Source organism: Xyrauchen texanus, chromosome 8, assembly GCF_025860055.1.
Source record: "Xyrauchen texanus isolate HMW12.3.18 chromosome 8, RBS_HiC_50CHRs, whole genome shotgun sequence".
NCBI lineage: Eukaryota > Metazoa > Chordata > Actinopteri > Cypriniformes > Catostomidae > Xyrauchen > Xyrauchen texanus.
This window is the reverse complement of record NC_068283.1, coordinates 48,350,700-48,375,073: the sequence shown is the minus strand read 5'-3', so window position 1 is coordinate 48,375,073 and position 24,374 is coordinate 48,350,700. Positions and strand designations below refer to the sequence as shown.

General features: G+C 42.3%; 1 protein-coding gene across 1 annotated transcript in view; it reads right to left on the bottom strand.

Annotated features, from left to right (window-relative positions):
- LOC127648208 (E3 ubiquitin-protein ligase BRE1A-like) overlaps positions 1-24,374 on the bottom strand; it is a 58,523-nt gene that overhangs the window by 14,981 nt on the left and 19,168 nt on the right. The window contains exons 2-3 of the mRNA XM_052132789.1: positions 7,653-7,694; positions 5,170-5,991 (exon numbers count right to left, since the gene is read on the bottom strand). Coding sequence (XP_051988749.1) covers positions 5,170-5,991; positions 7,653-7,694 — 864 coding nt within the window. The remainder of the gene's footprint in view (positions 1-5,169; positions 5,992-7,652; positions 7,695-24,374) is intronic.

Here is a 24,374-nt window from a genome sequence, read left to right as displayed (position 1 = left end):
CATAGTGGTATCTCAGATTTATGAGACGTAAAGGCCTGTCCATCAGGGTACGGACGAGTCCGTGTCAGCAGCTCCCTCCCGACTACGAGGAAAAAGTTTCAAACTTCCGCAAATTCACTGATGCAAAGATAGTGGAGCATTCCATTGCCCCACAAGACATCATAAATATGGATGAGGTTCCTCTGACGTTTGACCTGCCTCTCACTCGGACTGTCAACAGGAAAGGCGAATCATCCGTCACGCTGAAAACAACTGGGCATGAAAAAACGCACTTCACCTGTGTTCTGAGCTGCACAGCATCGGGAGAAAAGCTTCCACCGATGGTGATTTTTAAACGCACGACGATGCCAAAAGAAAAATTCCCAAGAGGAATTGTTGTGAAAGTCAACAAGAAAGGATGGATGACGGAAAGCCTAATGCATGAATGGCATACGGAGTGTTACGGCAAGCGACTGGGAGGATTCTTTCACAGGAACAAGGCATTGCTCGTTTTGGACAGCATGAGGGCCCACATAAAAGATTCGGTGAAAGAAGCCACCAAGAGGACAAACTCAATTCCAGCTGTGATTCCTGGGGGCACAACAAAGTATTTGCAGCCACTCGACATCAGTGTAAATCGTGCATTTAAGGTGGCGCTCCGTGTTCAGTGGGAGGCTTGGATGACAAGTGGGGAGAAATCCTTTACTAAAACGGGCCGCATGCGAAGAGCAACTTATGGTCAAGTCTGCCAGTGGGTCCTGACAGCGTGGAGCATTGTCAAAAAATCCACTATCATCAACGGGTTTCGAAAGGCTGGAATGCTGCGTGTTGAAGAGGGCTCAGCGGGGGATGAAAACGATCCAATATCGGATGAAGCAATTCTGAGGCTATTCAACTCCGACACCGAAGGAGATGACTTCAGTGGTTTCAGTGCACAGGAGGAGGAAGATAGTGACCAATGACTTTCTTGGTAGGCTACTGTTTACTGCTAATTTTTTATTTTTTGTTACAAGCCGTGTTTCGTTAAAGCCTGTATAATGTTCATTTGTTTCAATGTACTGGTAGGCACCTGCGGCTTATAGACATGTGCGGCTTATTTATGTTCAAAATAATAATTTTTTTTTAATTCAGTGTGTGCGGCTTATATTCAGGTGCGTTCAATAGTCCGGAAATTACGGTATACAATATATATATATATATTTTTCAAATACATTTACAATAAAAAAATGGTTTCTAGATATTTTAGATCTCTTTACCGTACAACAACCTCTAAACATAACCACTATTCAACATTATATTAATGTCACAGGCAGATTCATGTACAGTGACAAGAATTTGTTGTTAAAATATATAAATTAATTTATATTAGAGCCGCTAATCCCACACCAACTCCTAAACCTAACCCTAATTTATCCCATGCATTTTTAAAACAACACGCTCTCATAGCCACCAGACATTCGCAAGCTTACCGCTGGAAACATTTGAGGGAAAAAAACATGACAAATGTCCTTCATCAGCTACCATACAGCCACACGCTATGACTTTGTGGACTTCAAACAGGTTCAGTGCACTCAAGGATGGATCTGATGTATCAAGAACACATCTGGGTAATTTCATGTGTCCTCTGTACTTGCGTTCTTGAGGACTGGAACTGAACTTTTGCAGTGGATGATGATGTCAAACGAGTCCAGGAGAACGTAAGAATACTTAAGAATGCACATTGAGAAACAGCCATTGAGCACTCGACATCACTGCAGTAAACTGGTGTCATAACAAGTCTTTTGTGCCATTATTTTAAAGCAGGTTGATGTTACAGCGGGCACTACGGGGGATTGAGATGGAGATTGTTGAATAAAAGGCTTAAATGTGGGTTTATTCCTCACACAGAGCAATCTGAAGATGTGGATTATAGAACATGAATGGAACGGATTACTTTTATAATTCTTTATGGTGGTTTTCTGCTGTATTTTTATAGTGTTTCTTTTTTTAACTCTTTATATTCTGAAAACTCCTGTTGTGTCCCATGTCCCAATACAAATTCAATAGATTAGAGAAGTTTTATTCATTTTATAATTTTAAGTGTAGTGTTGGTAAAAGTGATCAATCTTTTGAAACGAGTTGAATATGGCAGAACAGAATAAATCATAATGTCATATTAGTAAATGATGTTTATCTGTTGTTTTTGTTGACTCTTTATTGACATGTTTTTTCCTGTTGTTTTGTATCTCCATGTGTTTCTGTTTCCTGTCTTTGCCCCGCCCATCTGTTTATTCCCCTCACCTGACTTGTTTATCTCCTGCTTTATATTCCTCTTGTGTGTCTTGTGTGGGGTTTTTCTCATGTGTTTCACTTGGTTTATCGTGTGCTTCATGTTGGTTTGGTTACTTCATGTTTTTGTATTCTTTATTAAGAATTACTTTAAAGTTTTTTCTTTGTTGGTTTCCCTATCATGGGAGTTTTGACTGTATTTTGTGTTCTTGTTTTCTATTTTGCCCCAATTCATATTTTTTTTTAGCTTTTAACTGTCTGCAGTTGGGTTTTATTCTCACCACCATTTAAACATTTAAATAATCTCACTGATTATAAATACAATAAAATCAGCAGATCAATTCCATAAATTCAGTATTCATTAATTCAATCAGTATACATAAACATTTCTATGTTTCTAAAGGTGTTAATATGTCTAAATATTGCAGATTTCTGTGTCTATGCAAATTTAAGAAAGTTTATGTCTGCTAGAAATACTCTTTATGTAAGAAAACATACAAACATAAATCCTTTGGGCCCACCACCCATTGGAGAAACCGCAGGAGTCGGGTGCACTGCCATATGGGTGGCAGTGAAGGCCGTGGGCCTCGACGGACCAGACCCGGGCAGCAAAGGCTAGCTCTTTGGACGTGGAATGTCACCTCACTGGGGGGGAAGGAGCCGGAACTGTTGAGGGAGGTGGAGCGTTACCAGTTGGATCTGGTGGGGCTTACATCGACACACAGTTTTGGCTCTGGATCCGTACTCCTGGATAGGGGATGGACTCTATACTTCTCTGGAGTTTCCCAGGGTGTGAGGCGACGGGCGGGTGTGGGGATACTCACGAGCCCCCCGGCTGAGCGCCACTACGTTGGAGTTTACCCCAGTGGACGAGAGGGTCACCTCCCTATGCCTACGGATTGTGGGGGGAAAAACTGTGCATATGGGTATAACAGCAGTTCAGAGTATTCGGCCTTCTTGGAGACCCTGAATGGAGTCCTGAATAGGGCCCCAGTAGGGGACTCCATAGTGATGCTGGGTGACTTCAACGCACACGTGGGAAATGACAGGGACACCTGGAAAGGCGTGATTGGGAGGAACGGCCTCCCCGATCTGAACTCAAGTGGATGTTTGTTATTAGACTTCTATGCTAGTCATGGATTATCTATAACAAACACCATGTTCGAACATAAGGATGCTCATAAGTGTACGTGGTACCAGAGCACCCTAGGCCGAAGGACGATGATCGATTTTGTAATCATGTCGTCGGATCTGAGGCCAAATGTTTTGGACACTCGGGTGAAGAGAGGGGCAGAGCTGTCAACCGATCACCATCTGGAGGTGAGTTGGGTCAGGGGGTGGGGAAAGACTCTGGACAGACCTGGGAAGCCCAAGCGAGTAGTGCGGGTGAACTGGGAACGTTTGGAGGTCCCTGTCCGCGAGATCTTCAACTCACACCTCCGGCGGAGCTTTTCAGGCATCCCTGCGGAGGTTGGGGACATTGAACCGGAGTGGGCAATGTTCAAAGCTTCCATTGCCGAAGCCGCGGTGGAAAGCTGCGGCCTCAAGGTTTTAGGTGCCGCAAGGTGTGGTAACCCTCGAACACCGTGGTGGACACTGGTGGTCAGGGAAGCCGTCCAACTGAAGAAAGAGGCCTTCCGGGATTTGTTGTCCTGGAGGTCTCCGGAGGCAGCTACAAGGTACCGACAGGCCCGAAGGGCTGCGGCCTCGGCCGTGAGAGAGCCAAAGCAGTGGGGTGTGGGAAAAGTTCGGAGAAGCCATGGAGAAGGACTTTCGGTCCGCACCAAAGTGCTTCTGGAAAACCGTCCACCACCTTAGGAGGGGGAAACGGGGAACCATCCAAGCTGTATAGAGCAAAGATGGGACGCTGTTGACCTCAACCGAGGAGGTTATTGGGCGGTGGAAGGAACACTTTGAAGAACTCCTAAATCCCAACACGCCCTCTATGCTAGTGGCAGAGCCGGAGGCTGATGGGGGATCAGATTCTATTTCCCTGGGGGATGTCACTGAGGTAGTCAAACAACTCCGCAGTGGCAAAGCCCCGGGAATTGATGAGATCCGACCAGAAATGCTGAAAGCTTTGGATGTGGAGGGGGTGTCATGGATGACACGCCTCTTCAACATTGCCTGGAAATCTGGGACAGTGCCTAAGGAGTGGCAGAACGGGGTGGTGGTTCCCCTCTTCAAAAAGGGGGATCAGAGAGTGTGTGCCAACTACAGGGGTATCACACTTCTCAGCCTCCCTGGTAAAGTTTACTCCAAGGTGCTGGAGAGGAGGGTTCGGCCGATTGTCGAACCTCGGATTGAAGAGGAACAATGCGGTTTTCGTCCTGGCCGTGGAACGACGGACCAGATCTTTACTCTCGCAAGGATCCTGGATGGGGCTTGGGAGTATGCCCATCCGATCTACATGTGTTTTGTGGATCTGGAGAAGGCGTATGACCTGGGATTCCTCAGAAGGGTGGCAGGCTTCTCCCTTAGAGATAGGGTGAGGAGCTCAGTCATCCGTGAGGAGCTCGGAGTAGAGCCGCTGCTCCTTTGCATCTGAAGGAGTCAGTTGAGGTGGTTTGGGCATCTGGTAAGGATGCCCCATGGCCGCCTCCCTAGGGAGGTGTTTCAGGCACGTCCAGCTGGGAGGAGGCCTCGGGGAAGACCCAGGATTAGGTGGAGAGATTACATCTCCACACTGGGAACTCCTCGGGGTCCCCCAGTCAGAGCTGGTTAATGTGGCTCGGGATAGGGAAGTTTGGGGCCCCCTGCTGGAGCAGCTGCCCCCGTGACCCGACTTCGGATCACGCTAAACAGTCAACCCCTTGTGAAATGTCCATGATAATCAGATTTTCTCTTAATTTAAATTAGACACTTTTTGTTTTATGTAATTGTGGGTATTTTAATATATTCTTGGTAATTTTACTGACTTACCCCCAGATTTCAAAACTCTCATAAGTATGCTGCCTCCATGATCCACTGAAGTGTCCCGTCGTGTCTCCTCAAATCTTGTTAGTCTGCCTCCATGATCCACTGAAGTGCCCGGTTGTGTCTCCTTAAATCTTGTTAGTCTGCCTCTATGATCCACTGAAGTGTCCCGTCGTGTCTCCTCAAATCTTGTTAGTCTGCCTCCATGATGCACTGAAGTGCCCGGTTGTGTCTCCTTAAATCTTGTTAGTCTGTTGTCTCCTTGATCCACTGAAGTGTCCCGTTGTGTCTCCTCAAATCTTGTGCTGCTGGAATATTCACGCTTTATTATTTCATCTACTTTTCTAAGTATTTCAGAGCGCTGGTGTGTTTGAAGATGAAGATGTCCTCCTCCACATTCTGCAGTTATTTGGTGAATACATTTATTCTCTTTCCCAGATGTCAGTCCAGCACCGTGTGTCTCTCTGTCAGTGGTCAACACCAGTGTGCGGTTCTTCAACTGCTCACCGAAGCGGCTCAACACAAAAGATAATATATCTCTATTCTCCTGACTAAAATCATAATGCTGCAGCACCAGTATCATCACATCAGGTTCTGGAGAAGACAGTTGTGACACTTTCTGTATGATCTGTAATACTGTGTGTGTTGTGTTGAGCAGGTCAGTGTGGATGATGACTGTCATATTTCTTCCCTCCACTTTTCTACTGTGCTCCTCTACATATAGAGGGTGTTTTGTCTTTCCAAACATGTTTTCATCTAAGATGAAGTTTGCCACTCTTCTGTTTTCTGAAAGATTTTTCCCCAGCAGAAGAATCCTCAAATCACTCACTGAAACAAACACACACACACACACACACACACACACACACACACACACACACACACACACACACACACACACGCTGTTAAAATACAAATAATCCTCAATGCCGAATATCAGACATTCAACATGTTCTGCAGCAGAAATTATACCATTAACATGCTGATAATGATTTCTGATTTACCAGCAGATTCATCATGTATCTCACAGATATTAAAATATCAAGCAAATAAGTTTTTCACCAGCTTCAAGTACAACATTTACACTTTTATAGGGGAGAATTATAACACATGATGGTATAATCATTAGTTTTACCAAATCATACATGAATAAAATAAAAATTAAAGTTTTGCTGATATTAGTCCAAGTCTATTAGCTTTCTATTAACTAGTGTACTTATAAATGTTGACAACATTCATTTTCAGAAGATATAAACATAAAAATTCTGCAATATCTCTTTTAGACAGATTTTCAGTGTTTCCCACAGGATTTTGTGAGACTAGGGGGTCCCTCTGGACTTCCTGTTTCACAGGGGTATAAATATGATGTAACACACAGGCAACTTCTCTTAATCATCACAGTGTGTTAGATTAAAGAATATAGTTCTGATGTGCAGCTAAATGTTGTTGAGCTTCACAAAATGGGAAGTGACTGTAAGAAAATAGCCTTGCAGAAGCACTTGTGAAAATTTGTGAAAAGCACTTTATATATAAAAATGACTTGATTATAGTAATAGATATAATAGATAGGGGCAATTTTGGGATTTAAGGGGGTCTCATCCCCCCCAAAAAACTAAAAGATGAGCACATTCACATAATGTCATCCACATATTACATATGGATTGTGTTTTATTTTAAGAGTAGTATAATAACAGAATTGTATATAAAAATGTATTATGGAAAATTGTATTTGTGGACCGGAATAAAATTTTTGAATTGAATTTGAATTGAATTGATTGTGTTTTATTTTCAAAATCATTCAAGATATCCAGCTAATATTAATTCAGAATATTACTTTATATTTTAAACACTATAAATTATAATAACTCTAATGAAATCAAAGAATATAAACAAATCATATATTATTGTAATGATCTTAATTGTATTTATCGGCAGCACTGATGCTACATATGTTTGTAATACACTATTGTGTATTGATCATGATTCACATTCTATAGATGGTATTTGGTGTTTCCATTGAATATATTGCAAACAATTAATATTTAACAATTGCATTTGATATGTGCAATGATTGAATGTCTGAGTTGTTATTGATCAGCTAAACATCTGGAACATTTTGAATTTGACGCAAAATTTTGTGTTGTGTGAAATCAAATGCTACAAATGAACACCTTATTTCTTATTTTTAGTTGTAAAATACTGACAGAAAAACCTTGAAATCTGTTTTGAACACTTGACATTGAGAAACTAGAATTAATTTGTGCTGATTGGATCAATTCAGACTGTGCATTGAGAAACACACATTATTCAGTTAATTCTACTCATTTTTATCACTTCATCATTTAGATATCTTCTGATGGAGAGAGAGTTATATTAAAACGACTGGATTCAACACTACTGAGATCCAGATGCTGAAACATATTATGTTACAACACTCCCCAGTTTACTTTATATATACTGTTTTATTTACACCAGTTTTATTGACTTACTGTTGGGACGATCATCAGGTGGACTTTGGTTTCTCTTCATTTCTATAAACAGAAGAATAAAACACACACAATATTTGATGAGTATAACCGCATTATGATTCTGATTGATTAGAGGAAGTTCATGATTAGAGTGACAAATCACATCATAGTGTTGACTGATGAACACAGATCAGCTTTTGGGGAAATATTGACATGTATTCATGTTCAGCTGTCGGTTTGTTAAAATTATTAATTATACAGAATGATCAGGGAGCACTTCAGCTTTACAAACCAAGACAAAACACAGGAAACAAAAATCAGCTGATCATGTTTGCATATTTTACCTGAAAAACCCACTTAATATTAGCCCCTAATTTAATTACTGTAGCTGCTCAATACCAAAGTATTTACTATTCTGTTATTATACTACTATTAAGTATTTACTATTCTGTTATTATACTACTATTAAGTATTTACTATTCTGTTATTATACTACTATTAATATTTACTACTCTGTTATTACAATACTAAGTATTTACCATTCTGTTATTATACTACTGTTAAGTATTTACTATTCTGTTATTAAACTACTATTAAGTATTTACTATTCACTATTCTGTTATTATGCTACTATTAAGTATTTACTCTTCTGTTATTATGCTACTATTAAATATATACTATTCTGTTATTAAACTACTATTAAGCATTTACTACAATTCTGTTATTATACTACTATATAGTATTTACTATTCTGTTATTAAACTACTATTAAGTATTTACTATTCTGTTATTATACTACTATTAAGTATTTACAATTCTGTTATTAAACTACTATTAAGTATTCACTATTCTGTTATTATACTACTATTAAGTATTTACTATTCTGTTATTATACTACGAAGTATTTACTATTCTGTTATTATACTACTATTAAGTATTTACTATTCTGTTATTACACTACCCTTAAATATGTAATATTCTGTTATTATACTACTATTAAGTATCCACTATTATGTTATTAAACTACTATTAAGTATTTACTATTCACTATTCTGTTATTATGCTACTATTAAGTATTTACTCTTCTGTTATTATGCTACTATTAAATATATACTATTCTGTTATTACAATACTATTAAGTAATTACTATTCTGTTATTAAACTACTATTAAGCATTTACTACAATTCTGTTATTATACTACTATATAGTATTTACTATTCTGTTATTAAACTACTATTAAGTATTTACTATTCTGTTATTATACTACTATTAAGTATTTACTCTTCTGTTATTATACTACTATTAAGAAAAACCTTTGGTTGCAGGTGTGCAGTACAATATTATTTAATTCCAAACATCCAAAAAGTCACTCTATATTATGTATTTGAGTTTGAGTATTGTGAAAACCACGTTACAAATAAAATTGGTGTGACTTATCTCTGATATCACATGTACTGTACATCACCAGACATCTCTTTGATGTGTGTGTTTACAAGATCTTCACATATTTGTCATTATATCTCAGATATTCTATGAACAAATGTATCTCCATTGTGATTAGATCAGTCAATTTGAGCCCATTTTATACTTTCTGCATATCAATTGTCCTACTTAGGAAAAACAAAGTGTTTATATTAGAGTTATTGAAAAATCTTGATTTCATCTCCTTGAATAAAACTGAAAATGACAAAGAAGTATTTTGTCTCTAAATACAGTAAATGTGATCATTTCAGATCAAAGCACCTAAAAATCAATCTTTAGACATTACACAAAATATATCGGATCAGGAATAGTTTGCAGTACACAGAGGAAGTACTAATGAAAGTACTAATGTAGTTTTTGTTTTAGTGTTTTGGGAGAAAAAAGAAAATGTGATTTTTATACTCTTCAGACTCACATGATGGAAATTTGAAATGGTCTGTTCTCCCTCAGTTAAAATGCTTCTGATTTAATTACGGTATTCACATCTCGTTACTTTAGACTCACTCAGACTTCTTATTAAATCTCCTCTGTGGAATTAAAACATGCAAAACAGTTTTTTATACCTTTATTAAAATGTGGAAGCAGCCTACAGTGAAATATATTATAATAAAGAAAACAAAGTAGCCAAAATAAGTATTTGAAGAAATATTTAACCTGGCAAAATATCTGTTACGATCCCTGGTTGTCTGCCCCGTGTTTTCCGTGTCGCCGTCACCATGATTCCCGTCCTTCATCACTGTGTCATTGTCCGCACCTGACTGTCGTTTGTTATCATCATGTGTCTGTGTACTTAAACCCCGCTGTTCCTCCATTCCCTTGTCGTTCGTTGTTTTGAGGTCCTGACTGTTTTGATGTTCTGACTGTTTTGCCCGTGTCCTGATGTTTGCTCTCATGCCTGTCTTGCCGAGTTCATCCTGCCGTGTTTTCCCAGTTTGTGTGCCCTTGAATGTTTTCGTGTTTTAGTTTCTGTTTACCCATCATGGTTGTTTCCTTTGTTCCCGTTTTGTCTTGTTTACACTTTTGTTTAATAAACCCGCCTGTAGATCCAAACTCCCCGTCTGCCTCCGCCTTCTTATCATAACAGAACAAACGACCCACTAATGGATCTAGCGGTGTTATGAGCCAACTGTCAGCTGCTCAGTTTGATGCAGGAAAACCGTCCGGTGGAGGACCACGTTCGCGATTTCCTGGAACTAGCGAGTGCCACGGACTTCCCAGCCTCGACCGTCCCAGAGCCAGCGCCTGTAGCCTCGACCGTCCCAGAGCCAGTGCCTGTAGCCTGGACTGTCCCAGAGCCAGCACCTGTAGCCTCGACCGTCCCAGAGCCAGCGCCAGTAGCCTCGACCGTCCCAGCGCCAGCGCCAGTAGCCTCGACCGTCCCAGAGCCAGCGCCTGTAGCCATGACCGTCCAAGAGCCAGCGCCTCTCGAGCCTCCCGAGCCTTCCAGGGCTCCGCCTCTCGAGCCTCCCAGGGCTAATCCTCTCGAGCCACCCGAGCCTCCCAGGGCTCTGCCTCTCGAGCCTCCCAGTGCTCCGCCTCTCGAGCCTCCCAGTGCTCCACCTCTCGAGTCTCCCAGGGCTCCTCCTCCCAGGGCTCCGCCCCTCCAGCCTCCCAGGGCTCCGCCTCTTGAGCCTTCCAGGGCTCCGAAATCTCGAGCCTTCCAGGGCTCCGCCTCTCGAGCCTTTCAGGGCTCCGCCTCTCGAGCTTCCCTCAGCTCCGCCTCCTGAGCCTCCCTCAACGCCACCTCCTGAGCCTTCCACGGCTCCGCCTTCCACCTCTCCGCCTCCTGAGCCTTCCACGGCTCCGCCTACCACGGCTCCATCTCCTGAGCCTCCCTCGGCTACACCTCCAAAGCCTTCCACGACTCCGCCTCCATCGGCTCCATCTCCAGAGCCATCCACGGCTCCGCCTCCTGAGCCTCCTTCAGCTCTGTCTCCAGGGCCTTCCACGGCTCCGCCTCCTGAGCCTCCCTCGGTTCCGCCTCCCACGGTTCGACCTCCCCAACCTGTCCTGTGGCCGACTCCCAGGCTTCCTGAACCTCTCCTTGCCCTGTGGACAGCTCCCAGGCCTCCTGAACCTGTCCCTGCCCTATGGCCAGCTCCCATGCCTCCTGAACCTGTCCCTGTCCTGTGACCGCCTCCCAGGCCTCCTGACCCAGTCCCCATTAGATCCAAACTCCCCGTCTGCCTCCGCCTTCTTATCATAACAATATCCGTATTTTATTTTATTTTATTTTAACCTTGATAGTCCGCCATCTCTGCATTTAGTTTCTAAATCGAAAGCCAAAATCTGCTTGATAGAAAAAATATAACATATAACATTTTATCAGTTTTTTTATTGTATTGTCCGAGCTCAGTAAAATCATTTACTGATGTCAAACATAAATGTTCTTAAATGTAAATATATATATATTTTCTATGTGTGTTTACATCCAATGTTGTTTGTGAAAAAATGTCAAGCCAGTCGTCATGTATGTCATGTATTTACATGACGTACTGGATGTTTTTAATGTGCACATGCACAGTTGAATATTACATTGGATTTTCGTTACAAATTGTTAAATTATATTATTTAGTGTTATCAGCACCTATGCATATACCTTACTTGCAGCTTTGTTTGATAGGATATATTAGTGCTTAACTAAAAGTTATATAAATAAAAGTTTTCATCTTTTTATTCTTGTCATTTCAAGTAAGTAAATGTCATATTTAATAAGAATGTACAATTGAAGTCAGAAGTTTATATACACTTTTTCTAACCACTCCACAGATTTCATATTGACTATAATCACAATTCATCAGAAGTTTACTAAGTTAACTGTGCCTTTAAATTCCATAAAACAATGTCAAGCCTTTAGGCAATTAGCTAATTATCTTCTGATAGGAGGTGTACTAAATCGGCGGTGTACCTGTGGATGTATTTTAAGGCTTATCTTTAATCTCAGTGTCTCTTTGCTTGACATCATGGGAAAATCAAAAGAAATCAGCCAAGACCTCAGAAAAACAATTGTGGACCTCCACAAATCTGGTTCATCCTTGGGAGAAATTTCCAAACACCTGAAGGTTCCATGTTCATCTGTACAAACAATAGTACACAAGTATAAACACCACAGGCCACACAGCCATCATACCGCTCAGGAAGGAGATGCATTCTGTCTCATAGAGATGAACGTAGTTTGGTGTGAAAAGTGCAAATCAGTCCCAGAACAACAGCAAAGGACCTTGTGAAGATGCTGGAGGAAACAGGTAGATGAGTATCTAGATCCACAGTAAAACGAGTCCTATATTGACATAACCTGAAAGGCTGCTCAGCAAGGAAGAAGCAACTTCTCCAAAACCACCATAAAAAAGCCAGACTACAGTTTGCAAGTGCACATGAGGACAAAGATCTTACTTTTTGTAGAAATGTCCTCTGGTCTGATGAAACAAAAATGTAACTGTTTGGCCATAATGACCATCGTTATGTTTGGAGGAAAAAGAGTGAGGCTTGCAAGCCTAAGAACAGCATCCCAACCGTGAAGCATGGGGGTGGCAGCATCATGTTGTGGGGTGCTTTGCTTCAGGAGGGATTGGTGCACTTCACAAAATAGATGGCAACATGTGGAAGGTTATTACGTGGATATATTGAAGCAGCATCTCAAGCTATCAGCCAGGACGTTAAAACTTGGTTGCAAATGGGTCTTCCAAATGGACAATGACCCCAAGCACACCTCCAAACTTGTGGCAAAATGGGTTAAGAACAACAAAGTCAAGGTATTGGAGTGGCATCACAAAGTCCTGACCTCAATCCGATAGAAAATTTGTGGGCAGAACTGAAAGCGTGTGCGAGCAAAGAGACCTACAAACCTGACTCAGTTACACCAGTTCTGTCTGGAGGAATGGGACAAAATTCCAGAAACTTATTGTGAGAAGCTTGTGGAAGGATCCCCAAAACATTTGACCCAAGTTAAACAATTTAAAGGCAATGCTACCAAATACTAACTAGTGTATGTAAACTTCTGACCCACTGGGAATGTGATGAAAGAAATGAAAGCTGAAATAAATAATTCTCTCTACTATTATTCTGACATTTCACATTCTTAAAATAAAGTAGTGATCCGAACTGACCTGAGGCAGGGAATGTTCCCTTTACAAAAAGCTTCACTATGATGCTGCGCTTTGCTAAGTGCTTTTGGGAACAATCCAGCATTGTGACCAGCTGTGAATATGTGTGTAACACGTCAATGAACATTGACCCAAATTTATAGCCTCGGCTGGTGTGATCATTAGATGCACCTGTGGCCAGGCTATAAATAGACACGTCACCAGTGTGTCGTCAGATCCGTTTTCTTCAGAGCAAACTGTGCAGTGTGTCTCACAAGCCTGTCAGAAACTGAGATGTCGAAATTTAGAATTTGTTAGGCAGTGCGCAGTGAACCTTTTCTCCTTTCACTCTTTCTATATACACTCACCTAAAGGATTATTAGGAACACCATACTAATACTGTGTTTGACCCCCTTTCGCCTTCAGAACTGCCTTAATTCTACGTGGCATTGATTCAACAAGGTGCTGAAAGCATTCTTTAGAAATGTTGGCCCATATTGATAGGATAGCATCTTGCAGTTGATGGACATTTGTGGGATGCACATCCAGGGCACGAAGCTCCCGTTCCACCACATCCCAAAGATGCTCTATTGGGTTGAGATCTGGTGACTGTGTTGGCCATTTTAGTACTGTGAACTCATTGTCATGTTCAAGAAACCAATTTGAAATGATTCGAGCTTTGTGACATGGTGCATTATCCTGCTGGAAGTAGCCATCAGAGGATGGGTACATGGTGGCCATAAAGGGATGGACATGGTCAGAAACAATGCTCAGGTAGGCCGTGGCATTTAAACGATGCCCAATTGGCACTAAGGGGCCTAAAGTGTGTCAAGAAAACATCCCCACACCATTACACCACCACCACCAGCCTGCACAGTGGTAACAAGGCATGATGGATCATGTTCTCATTCTGTTTATGCCAAATTCTGACTCTACCATCTGAATGTCTCAACAGAAATCGAGACTCATCAGACCAGGCAACATTTTTCCAGTCTTCAACTGTCCAATTTTGGTGAGCTCTTGCAAATTGTAGCCTCTTTTTCCTATTTGTAGTGGAGATGAGTGGTACCCGGTGGGGTCTTCTGCTGTTGTAGCCCATCCGCCTCAAGGTTGTACGTGTTGTGGCTTCACAAATGCTTTGCTGCATACCTCGGTTGTAACGAGTGGTTATTTCAGGCAAAGTTGCTCTTTCATCAGCTTGAATCAGTCGGCCCATTCTCCTCTGACCTCTAGCATCAACAAGGCATTTTCGCCCACAGGACTGCCGCATACTGGATGTTTTTCCCTTTCACACCATTCTTTGTAAACCCTAGAAATGGTTGTGCGTGAAAATCCCAGTAACTGAGCAGATTGTGAAATACTCAGACCGGCCCGTCTGGCACCAACAACCATGCCACGCTCAAAATTACTTAAATCACCTTTCTTTCCCATTCTGACATTCAGTTTGGAGTTCAGGAGATTGTCTTGACCAGGACCACACCCCTAAATGCATTGAAGCAACTGCCATGTGATTGGTTGATTAGATAATTGCATTAATGAGAAATTGAACAGGTGTTCCTAATAATCCTTTAGGTGAGTGTATATATATATATATATATATATATATATATATATATATATATATATATATATATATATAAAATAGAAAAGAAAAAGGTGGAAAAATGTCGGAGAAGCAAAGCAAAGCAAACGACGTGTGTTTCCCTGTCAACGTTCTATGACTGTCAGGGACACGCATCAATTTTGTTTTGTTTGTTTGGGGGAAGAGCATGCTGCTCTCGCGTTAGGGCAGGGCGAGTGTGCGCATTGCGACCTACTTTCGGGCGAAATGCGCGCTGGCCTCGCTTAATTCCGGGAGTCAGCGCCCAATCTTTCATCGTGGGGCTCTCGCATATATTTGGCTGAGGAGTGAGAGACGGGTCCGTGCCTATCGCTCACTCTCTCCCCAGATCCAGCTGATACCTCTTGTAATCTGAAGGGCGCCTCGGTGCCTCTACATTTCACGAGGGGGGCGCTGAACCTCTGTACATTTCACGCATAATAATAAAGCGGCAGAGAAATTACTCGAGGTGGTTACTCAGGCTGTGGCCACGCGAACAAGAGCCCCCCCCCCCCCCAAACGCTCCAAACTATAAGACAGATTTCTGTCTGGTGGCCAAAAAATTAAATAAATAATATAATATAATAATAAAAAAAAGAAAAAGGGAACGCCATATTAGACCCTTCCTTTCTTTGATGACCTCCATGACGACCTTTCTCACTCATGGAGGAACCCATATACTTCCCGTGTTCACGTACCCTCGACGTCTTTATACTCAACTATCATGGGTGCTGAGACACGGGGGTATTAAATGATGCCGCCGGTCGAAGAGACGCTTGCGGGCTATCTCTCACCGGCTTCGGCATCATCACTCAAGAAACCCGCTCTCCCTACTAAGCCATGCAGGACTACCTCCATGCTAGTGGGGAGGGCTTATCAAGCGGCAGGTCAGGCTGGTGCTGCGCTGCACACCATGGCCGTGTTACAGGCGTACCAGGCTGACCTACTGAAAGACCTGAGTGCGGGTGCAACGCTCGACGAAGGAGTCTTTTCTGATCTTCATCTGGCTACTGATTTATCTCTCCGTGCGACCAAGCAGACCGCCCATGCCATTGGTTGGTCTATGTCCGCTTTAGTCAGCATGGAGAGGCATTTATGGCTTAACCTTTCGGGCATCAAGGATAAGGACAGTTTTCCCACTCGATGCCCCGGTTTCGCCTTCCGTTCTCTTCGGAGACGCCATGAATATGGTTATCTCCAGATTCCAGGAGGCGAAAAGCCACGAGGAAGCCTTCGGGCAGTTTTTTCCTCGCCGCACTCAGGGGGGCGGGGCCGTTGGCCACCCAGTCCCGCCCCGACTATGCTAGGCAGAGCGTGGTGAGTCGTGCTCCCCCTCATAAAGACTGGGGACAGGCTCGTCGCCCTCAGCAGCCGCCCAAGCAAGACCTGAGGGTCGTGATTTCTAAAAGAAAGAAACCCTGATGGTCTTGTACCCAGCCTTGTGGGGGTGGTTCCTCTCGGGACGGGGCGCATGTATCATCCATTTCGGCCCTCCCGATATCCTCACAAATCCTCTTCACTCCTGCTGCCTTTGGTGTTTCGGGTGACAGAGGCTTCCAACAAAGAGTTGGGTGTACCGTTGCTTCCTGCCTTTATCCAGGACGCGGAACACTCGACATCCCCTCAACAGGAAGTGTCGAAATTGATACCCATCTCAGAGAACCTGGCAGCGTGGAAACTTCTTCCAGGCATTTCTATGTGGGTTCTGAACACAGTAGAATTAAATTCGCTCGCCGCCCTCCGCGTTTCAAAGGAAATGTTCCCACTACCGTGAAACCGGAGCAGTCATGTCTACTGTGGAAAGAGCTGCAAAATCTCTTGGTCAAAGGGGCCATGAACGTGTTCCCCTTCCAGAGAAAGAGTCAGGCTACTACAGCAGATACTTCCTGGTCCCCAAGAAGGGGGAGGGGGGGTTGTGTCCGATTTTAGATCTTTGAGACCGCTCGGTCAGGGTGTTCAAGTTCAAGATGCTAACTGTCAAGACGGTTGTGTCTCAGATCCAACATTACGATTGGCTGATCTCGATCGATCTCATGGACGCATATTTCCATATTGGAATTCTGCCACAGCACAGGAAGTTCCTGAGGTTTGCTTTCGGGGACGAAGCCTTCCAATATCGGTTCTTCCATTCGGCCTAGCCCTATCACCCCGCACATTCACGAAATGCATGGATGCAGCACTGGCTCCTTCGCGACTCCGGGGCATCCACATTCTGAATTGCATAGACGACTGGCTGATCTTAGCGCAGCTCCAAGAACTGGCAGTTCAGCACAGGGATATTGTCTTAGCTCATCTGGTTTCTCCAGGTCTGAGACTCAACGTCAAAGAGCGTTTTCTCTCCCACCCAGGGAAGAGGACCTCTTCGCCTCTATGAACAGCGCAATGTCTCATCTACTTCTCTCTGAGTCACCCAGCCCCCCCTGGGTCTGGACGTGATGACGCATACATGGCCCTGAATGCGTCTGTATGCGTTTTTCCCCGGTTTCTCTGCTCCCGGGAGTCTTGGCCAGAGTTCGCCAGCAAGGGTCTCGCCTCTTACTGATAGCGCCGCGCTGGCCGAACAGGGTATAGTTCTCGGAGATAATATCTCTCCTCGACGGCTCGCCTTAGCCGATTCCGGACAGGAGGGACCTTCTGTCTCAGGTGCAGGGGACGATATTTCATCCTCGACCCAAATTGTGGAAACTTCATGTTTTGACCCTGAAGGGTACCAACTGAGGGACACAGGGCTGTCACCTGAGGTTATCGAGACCATTCTTAGTGCTAGTGCTCCCTCTACCAGAAGAATCTACACCAATAAATGGGGTGTCTTCGAAAAGTGGTGCAGTTCACATGGTGCAGATCCAGTTAACTGCCAAATTGTTTCAGTTCTGAACTTTCTGCAGGAAAAACTGTTAGCAGGCATATGCCCCGCTACTCTCAGGGTTTATGTGGCTGCCATATCGGCTTGCCACGCCTTCATGGACGGGGTGCCTTTGGGGAGGCATCCTCTACTCGCTCGCTACATTCATGGAGCCATGCGACTGAGGCCTCCTGTTAGGACCAGAACTCCTTCATGGGACTTAGCAATAGTCCTGGAGGGTCTGGTTGAGACCCCCTTTTGAACCTCTAGAGTCAGCGTCTAACAGACTTCTGACTCTCAAGATGGTCTTTCTTATGGCGATTACCTCTCTTAAGAGGATTGGGGATCTACAGGCTCTGTCTGTTTTGCCGGCCTGTTTAGAATTTGCCCCAGGTATGGCCAGCTGCATCCTCATCCTGACTACCTTCCTAAGATGCCTTTTTCGACACTACATCCTGTCACTCTGGAAGCCTTCTGCTCCTCGCCGTTTTTAAAGCCGGAGCAGGAAAGACTTCACGGACTCTGCCCTGTCCGTGCCCTTCAGACTTATGTCCACCGCACTAGCCAGTGGAGTAAGTCAGGGCAATTATTTGTCTGCTATGGGGGCCGCAACAGGGGGGCGGCTGCTACCAAGCAGACTATGTCACATTGGGTGAGGTATTCTATTGCCATGGCCTATGAGGCACGTCGTCAAGCTTCGCCAGTAGGTGTCAGGGCTCACTCCACCAGAGGGGTTGCCTCCTCTAAAGCCTTGGCTAGAGGGGTCCCTCTGCAGCAGGTTTGTGATGTGGCAGGCTGGTCCTCTCCATACACATTCATCAGATTTTATAGTTTGGATGTTCATGCTACTCCGGGCTCTTACGTCCTTGGTCGACATCTCAAGCTCATGCCTGAACAAGTTTGTGACGCGGCAGGCTGGTCCTCTCTGCGCACATACAGCAGTTTTTATGGAAGGCTCATGCCTTAACAAGTTTGTGATGCGGCAGGCTGGTCCTCACCACACACGTTCATCGAACTTTATGGGTTAGATATTTTTGCTACTCCGGACTCTTACGTCCTTGAGTCGACATCTCAAGCTCACGTCTGAACAAGTTTGTAATGCGGCAGGCTGGTCCTCTCCGCACACATTCATCGAACTTCATGGGTTAGAGGTTTCTGCTACTCCGGGCTCTTATGCCCTTGAGTCAACATCTCAAGCTCATGCCTGAGACCTCTCGCGTTCTTGTGAGCACACTTCACAACCGTAGAGGTCCGGACAGCCCCAGTGCGGCGGCGTGGGTATTGCATTCCCAAAAGCGCTTAGCAAAGCGCAGCATCATAGTGAAGCTTTTTGTAAAGGGAACGTCTCGGGTTACATGTGTAACCTTTGTTCCCAGAAAAAAAGCGGAACGAGATGCTGCGCTTCTTTGCTGCACTGGGATGTCCCAGGACTGCTCTTCAGAAAAAGATATCTGATGACACGCTGGTGACGCGTCTATTTATAGCCTGGCCACAGGTGCATCTAATGATCTCACCAGCCGAGGCTATAAATTCCGGTCAATGTTCATTGACGTGTTACACACATATTCACAGCTGGTCAAAATGCAGGATTGTTCCCAAAAGCACTTAGCAAAGCGCAGCATCTCGTTCCGCTTTTTTCAGGGAACAAGGGTTACACATGCAACCCAAGATGTTTTCAACCATTAAATGTCAGGAATTGTGAAAAATGTAGTTTAAATGTATTTGGCTAATGTGTATGTAAACTTCAACTTCAACTGTATATACTGTATATATCAGGGCTATTCAAATCAATCTCCTCTCTGATGGTCAGTGTTTTCTTATGTGGGTTAATATTGTCAAAGAAACGGGCTTTAGCAGATATTAGTGCTCTCATAGTTTTCATAGTTTGGAAACAGAAGCCATAAAATGTTAAAATGATCATAATGGTTTTATTTTCAAAGTAATATCGATCAAGACCAGTTTGTTTTCTTCAGACAGATCTTAAGAGGGAATTTGTGTCCAGTTAATAAAATGTTAAATAAACACCGCTGAATATTTGAATTTTAAAACTATAGTATTAATGGTGTTTAAATTTGTTTTTCACATGAACATACTTGCAATGGCACTGCTATCTGGGATAAATGCAGACAAATGTTTGTCTCCCACAAGATTGATATAAGCTCTGATATAACCTTTATATAAACAAACATCTTTAACCTCACTGAGAAAATGACCATCAAACATTTAACGTGACTTTAAGAATCAGAGAGGAACAAAATCATGTTGGTGTTTATATTATATATTTACACCAATCAGCCACAACATTAAAACACCTGCCTAATATTGTGTAGGTCCCCCTCAGAGATTATATTCTTCTCATCACAATTGTGCAGAGTGATTATCTGAGTTACCGTAGACTTTATCAGTTCAAACCAGTCTGATCATTCTTTGTTGACCTCTCTCATCAACATGTGTTTCATACACAGAACTGTCGCTCACTGGATGTTTTTTGTTTTTGGCACCATTCAGAGTAAATTCTAGAGACTGTTGTGTGTGAAAATCCCAGAAATACTCAAACCAGCCCATCTGACACCAACAATCATCCATGTGATTATCTAATCAGCCAATCAAGTGGAAGCAGAGCAGTGAATAAAATCATATGACATGGCAGATACGGGTCAGGAGCTTCAGTTAATGTTCACATCAACCATCAGATGGGGAAAAAATCTCAGATCTCAGTGATTTGGACCATGGCATTCAAATAAAATAAAAAATCATTGGTCCGACTGTCATCGTTGTCTAAAGTTTATAACTAAAGTTTATATAGGGATGCAAACTCACAAGAGTCGAAAAAGTTGAGTCATTGATTCACAAAAAAGTTTTCCAGGGATATTTTTTTTAAAAATAAGCTAAAAGCACCAACTTAAAGGTACAATATGTAACGTTTCTTCGTTAAAAAAAAAGATTTTATTAATGAGAGAGTGCAACAAAAATCCATCTTCCAAACCATGTCTTTCCCCAAATACACTTTGATAAACCTATAATAATGTTTCATATTTTAGAGTTGTCAGGACAGATATGGGAAATTGCCCACATGCATCATTCGCCCATGCGTGTTGACACAGAGAAAATAAGATCCGGCTACTGTAGCACGTGTATGGTGTGGGATTAGCTGAAGCTGAACGTTTGTTGCCACAACAAATGAGAAAAATTGACCATGGATCATTCAAAATGGCAAACCTCCAGGGAATCACCGCTTATAAAATAAAAGAAACCCTGAACAGAGCAGATCTATCTCATACACTCAATAAACCCCAAAGCCCAGAAGACTTGATGAAATAACAAAAAATATAAATGCAGTCTTCTCTAGCACTCTTGATATTGTTGCCCCCTTCGATTAAATAAAATGAAAGAAATAAGCCCTGCGCCATGGTACAATGATCACACTCATGCTCTCAAGAGAGCAGCTCGGAAAATGGAGCGCATGTGGAAAAATAAAAAAATTGAATTATTTCGTGGTGCATGGAAGGATAGTGTCTGTAGCTAAAGCTGCCAGGTCAGCATATTTTAGTAAACTCATAGAAAATAACCACAATAATCCAAGATGTTTATTCAGTACTGTGGCTAAATTGGTTAGGAATAAAGCCTCAACAGAACCAGATATTACGTCACAGCTCAAGAGTAATGACTTCATGAATTTCTTTATTGATAAAATTTAAATAATCAGAAATAAAATTGGAATTATGCAATCATCTGTTATAGCACCTCAGAAAACAGTGTCTAATAATTTTCCTCACGTGCAACTTCAATCCTTCTCTGTCATAGGTCATGAAGAACTAACAAAACTTATCGAAACATCAAAAGCCACAACTTGTTTGTTAGATCCTATACCAACTAAGCTCTTAAAAGAGGTATCTCCTGTAATCTCAGAACCTCTTCTTAATATCATTAACTCCTCGCTATGCTTAGGACATGTCCCAAGAAACTTTAAAATGGCAGTTATCAAAACGCTTATTAAGAAGCCACAACGTGATCCTGGAGAACTGGCTAATTATAGACCGATTTCAAATCTCCCGTTTATGTCAAAAATACTAGAAAAGGTAGTATCCTCCCAAATATGTTCATTTCTACAGAGAAATAGTATATACGAAGTGTTTCAGTCTGGATTTAGGCCTCATCACAGTACAGAGACTGCACTTATCAGAGTTACACATGACTCTTATCATCTGATCGCGGCTGCATTTCTCTTCTAGTGCTTTTAGATCTTAGTGCTGCATTCGACACGATAGATCACGACATTCTCTTGAATAGGCTGGAGAATTATGTTGGAATTTGTGGAGTTGCATTAGCATGGTTTAAGTCGTATTTAGCACACCGCTACCACATTGTCTATGTAAATGAGGAATTGTCAAACCAAACAAATGTAAATCATGGAGTGCCACAGGGATCAGTTTTGGGCCTCTGCTTTTCTCCATGTATATGCTTCCCCTGGGAGATATTATCAGGAATCGTGGAATAAGTTTCCACTGCTATGCCAATGATACACAACTTTATATTTCTTCAAAACCTGATGAGATTTCACAATTCTCCAAATTAGCAGAGTATCAATGAAATAAAAGATTGGATGGCCAGAAATTTCCTTCTACTCAATTCTGACAAAACAGAGGTTCTAATTATTGGACCAAAAACCTCTAAAAATAAGTCGCTCAGTTTAAGTCTAGACTAAAGACTCATCTATTTAGCCAGGCATACACATAATTTATCCTCCAACACACAATTAGGCTGCTTTAGTTGGGTCTGCAGGAACCAGAAACCAGAAACATTGATCATGATTTATAACTCATAGAAATTGAATGGCATCTATGCTTATATTAATTTATTTGTTTCCCTGTCTCAACCTCGGGACTCCTATCCTGAGGTCACCAGAACCGGCTGTGATCCAGCACCATTCCTGCTTCATGTTAGACTCCACTGCTACGTGTCGCTGAATGATGATGACTAAATGCAGCCGGTGCCAGCCAAACATCACTTCAATCTATTATGATGGACTTCAAAGGATGAACTGATGCCATCTCCAACCATAAGACATGGAATACTTCATATGCCATTGTCTGAACCTTGGATTTAGGATGGAACACACCGAACCTCACGATCTCTGCCTGCATCACCTCGGTCTATTGATGGACTACTATCTTGAAATGGAGTACATAGACTAACAATTGCCAACAAAAGCCTTCATCAGCCAATTAACAAGGACAATTGCATCTATGTGAACTTCTGCAGTTAATCCAGGATGGACTTCAAAGACATTGGTCATTCATTTTACAGTTAGTAAATAAGTAATATTTACATTATATTCATGATGTTAGTCAGAGGGGAACTGGCCCCCACAGTGAGTCTGGTTTAGGGTTAGGGTGGGGTTAGTCAGAGGGGAACTGGCCCCCACAGTGAGTCTGGTTTAGGGTTAGGGTGGGGTTAGTCAGAGGGGAACTGGCCCCCACAGTGAGTCTGGTTTAGGGTTAGGGTGAGGTTAGTCAGAGGGGAACTGGCCCCCACAGTGAGTCTGGTTTCTCCCAAGGTTATTTTTCTCCCATTAATCAACATCTTATGGAGTTTTGTGTTTCTTGCCACAGTCGCCTTCAGTTTGCTCACTGGGATTATTAATACAATTATTATTTAATTACTTATTTTTAAACACAATTCACAATTATTTTATCTAATTACACAATGATGATTCATCGACATTATAGACATTATTTTGTCAGAGGAGATGTCCTGCTCTATTTCTGTGGAGATGATAACATGTAAGAAACACAATCTCAAAGTCTTCCTTCATTAGATTAGATTAGATTATATTCAACTTTATTGTCATTGTGCAAAATACAAGTACAGAGCCAATGAAATGCATGAGAAATAAGGGCTTGTGAGTTAATCAGAGAGCCTTAAAATAATGTGTGAAAGTGAAGAATTTAAGGCAGAAATATTTTACTATTGCATAATATAATAAATATAATACAATATAATGTAATATAATAGCTATAAAGTTTGGCTGGGTTACAAAAGAAAAAAAAGAAAACAAAAACAAAAATGTTACAATCATGCTGATTAACATAATTTAAAGTTAGCATTACTAGGTTAATTGGCATAACATTACACTGCTTATGGCTAGCTAGCTAGCTATCGTTAGCAGTCTGAGTAACATTAAAAGATTAAAAGCTGAAACTGACATCACTAGTTTGTACCCTGCTTTTTAGAATGGTTAGAGAATGAAATTGTTAAAGCTACAGTACGTATTATTTATTAGTTGAAAACAAAATTCTATGTAAACATGCTGTCTAAGTTAAATGAGGACCTGTGAGAAATTAGTTAGCACCACAGACTCAGTGAAATGTTTGTGAACAGCTGTCATGTAACCCTTGCTGGGGGTGAAGAGCATAATGTATATGGGGAAGAATTGGGGGTGCTGTTTCTCACAAATAATTTATTTCAAAGTTGCCTACTGCAGCTTTAAGAGCACAGAACTGTTTACAAGAGCACAACACTAGCCTCTTAATTTTGCTCTCAAAGCGCACCAGATGGAAGTATTTAATTTTTAACATGTACAAAATTTGTACAGCAGACCTGCATGACGAGCACACAGCGTGTGCCGTGGCGCCATGCCCATCTCGCAACTCGAGATATGCCATATCGCCATATGCCCCAGGAGCCTCTCAAAGGATTTCAGTGGGGCCGACATGTTCTGTCTGAACATATCCAG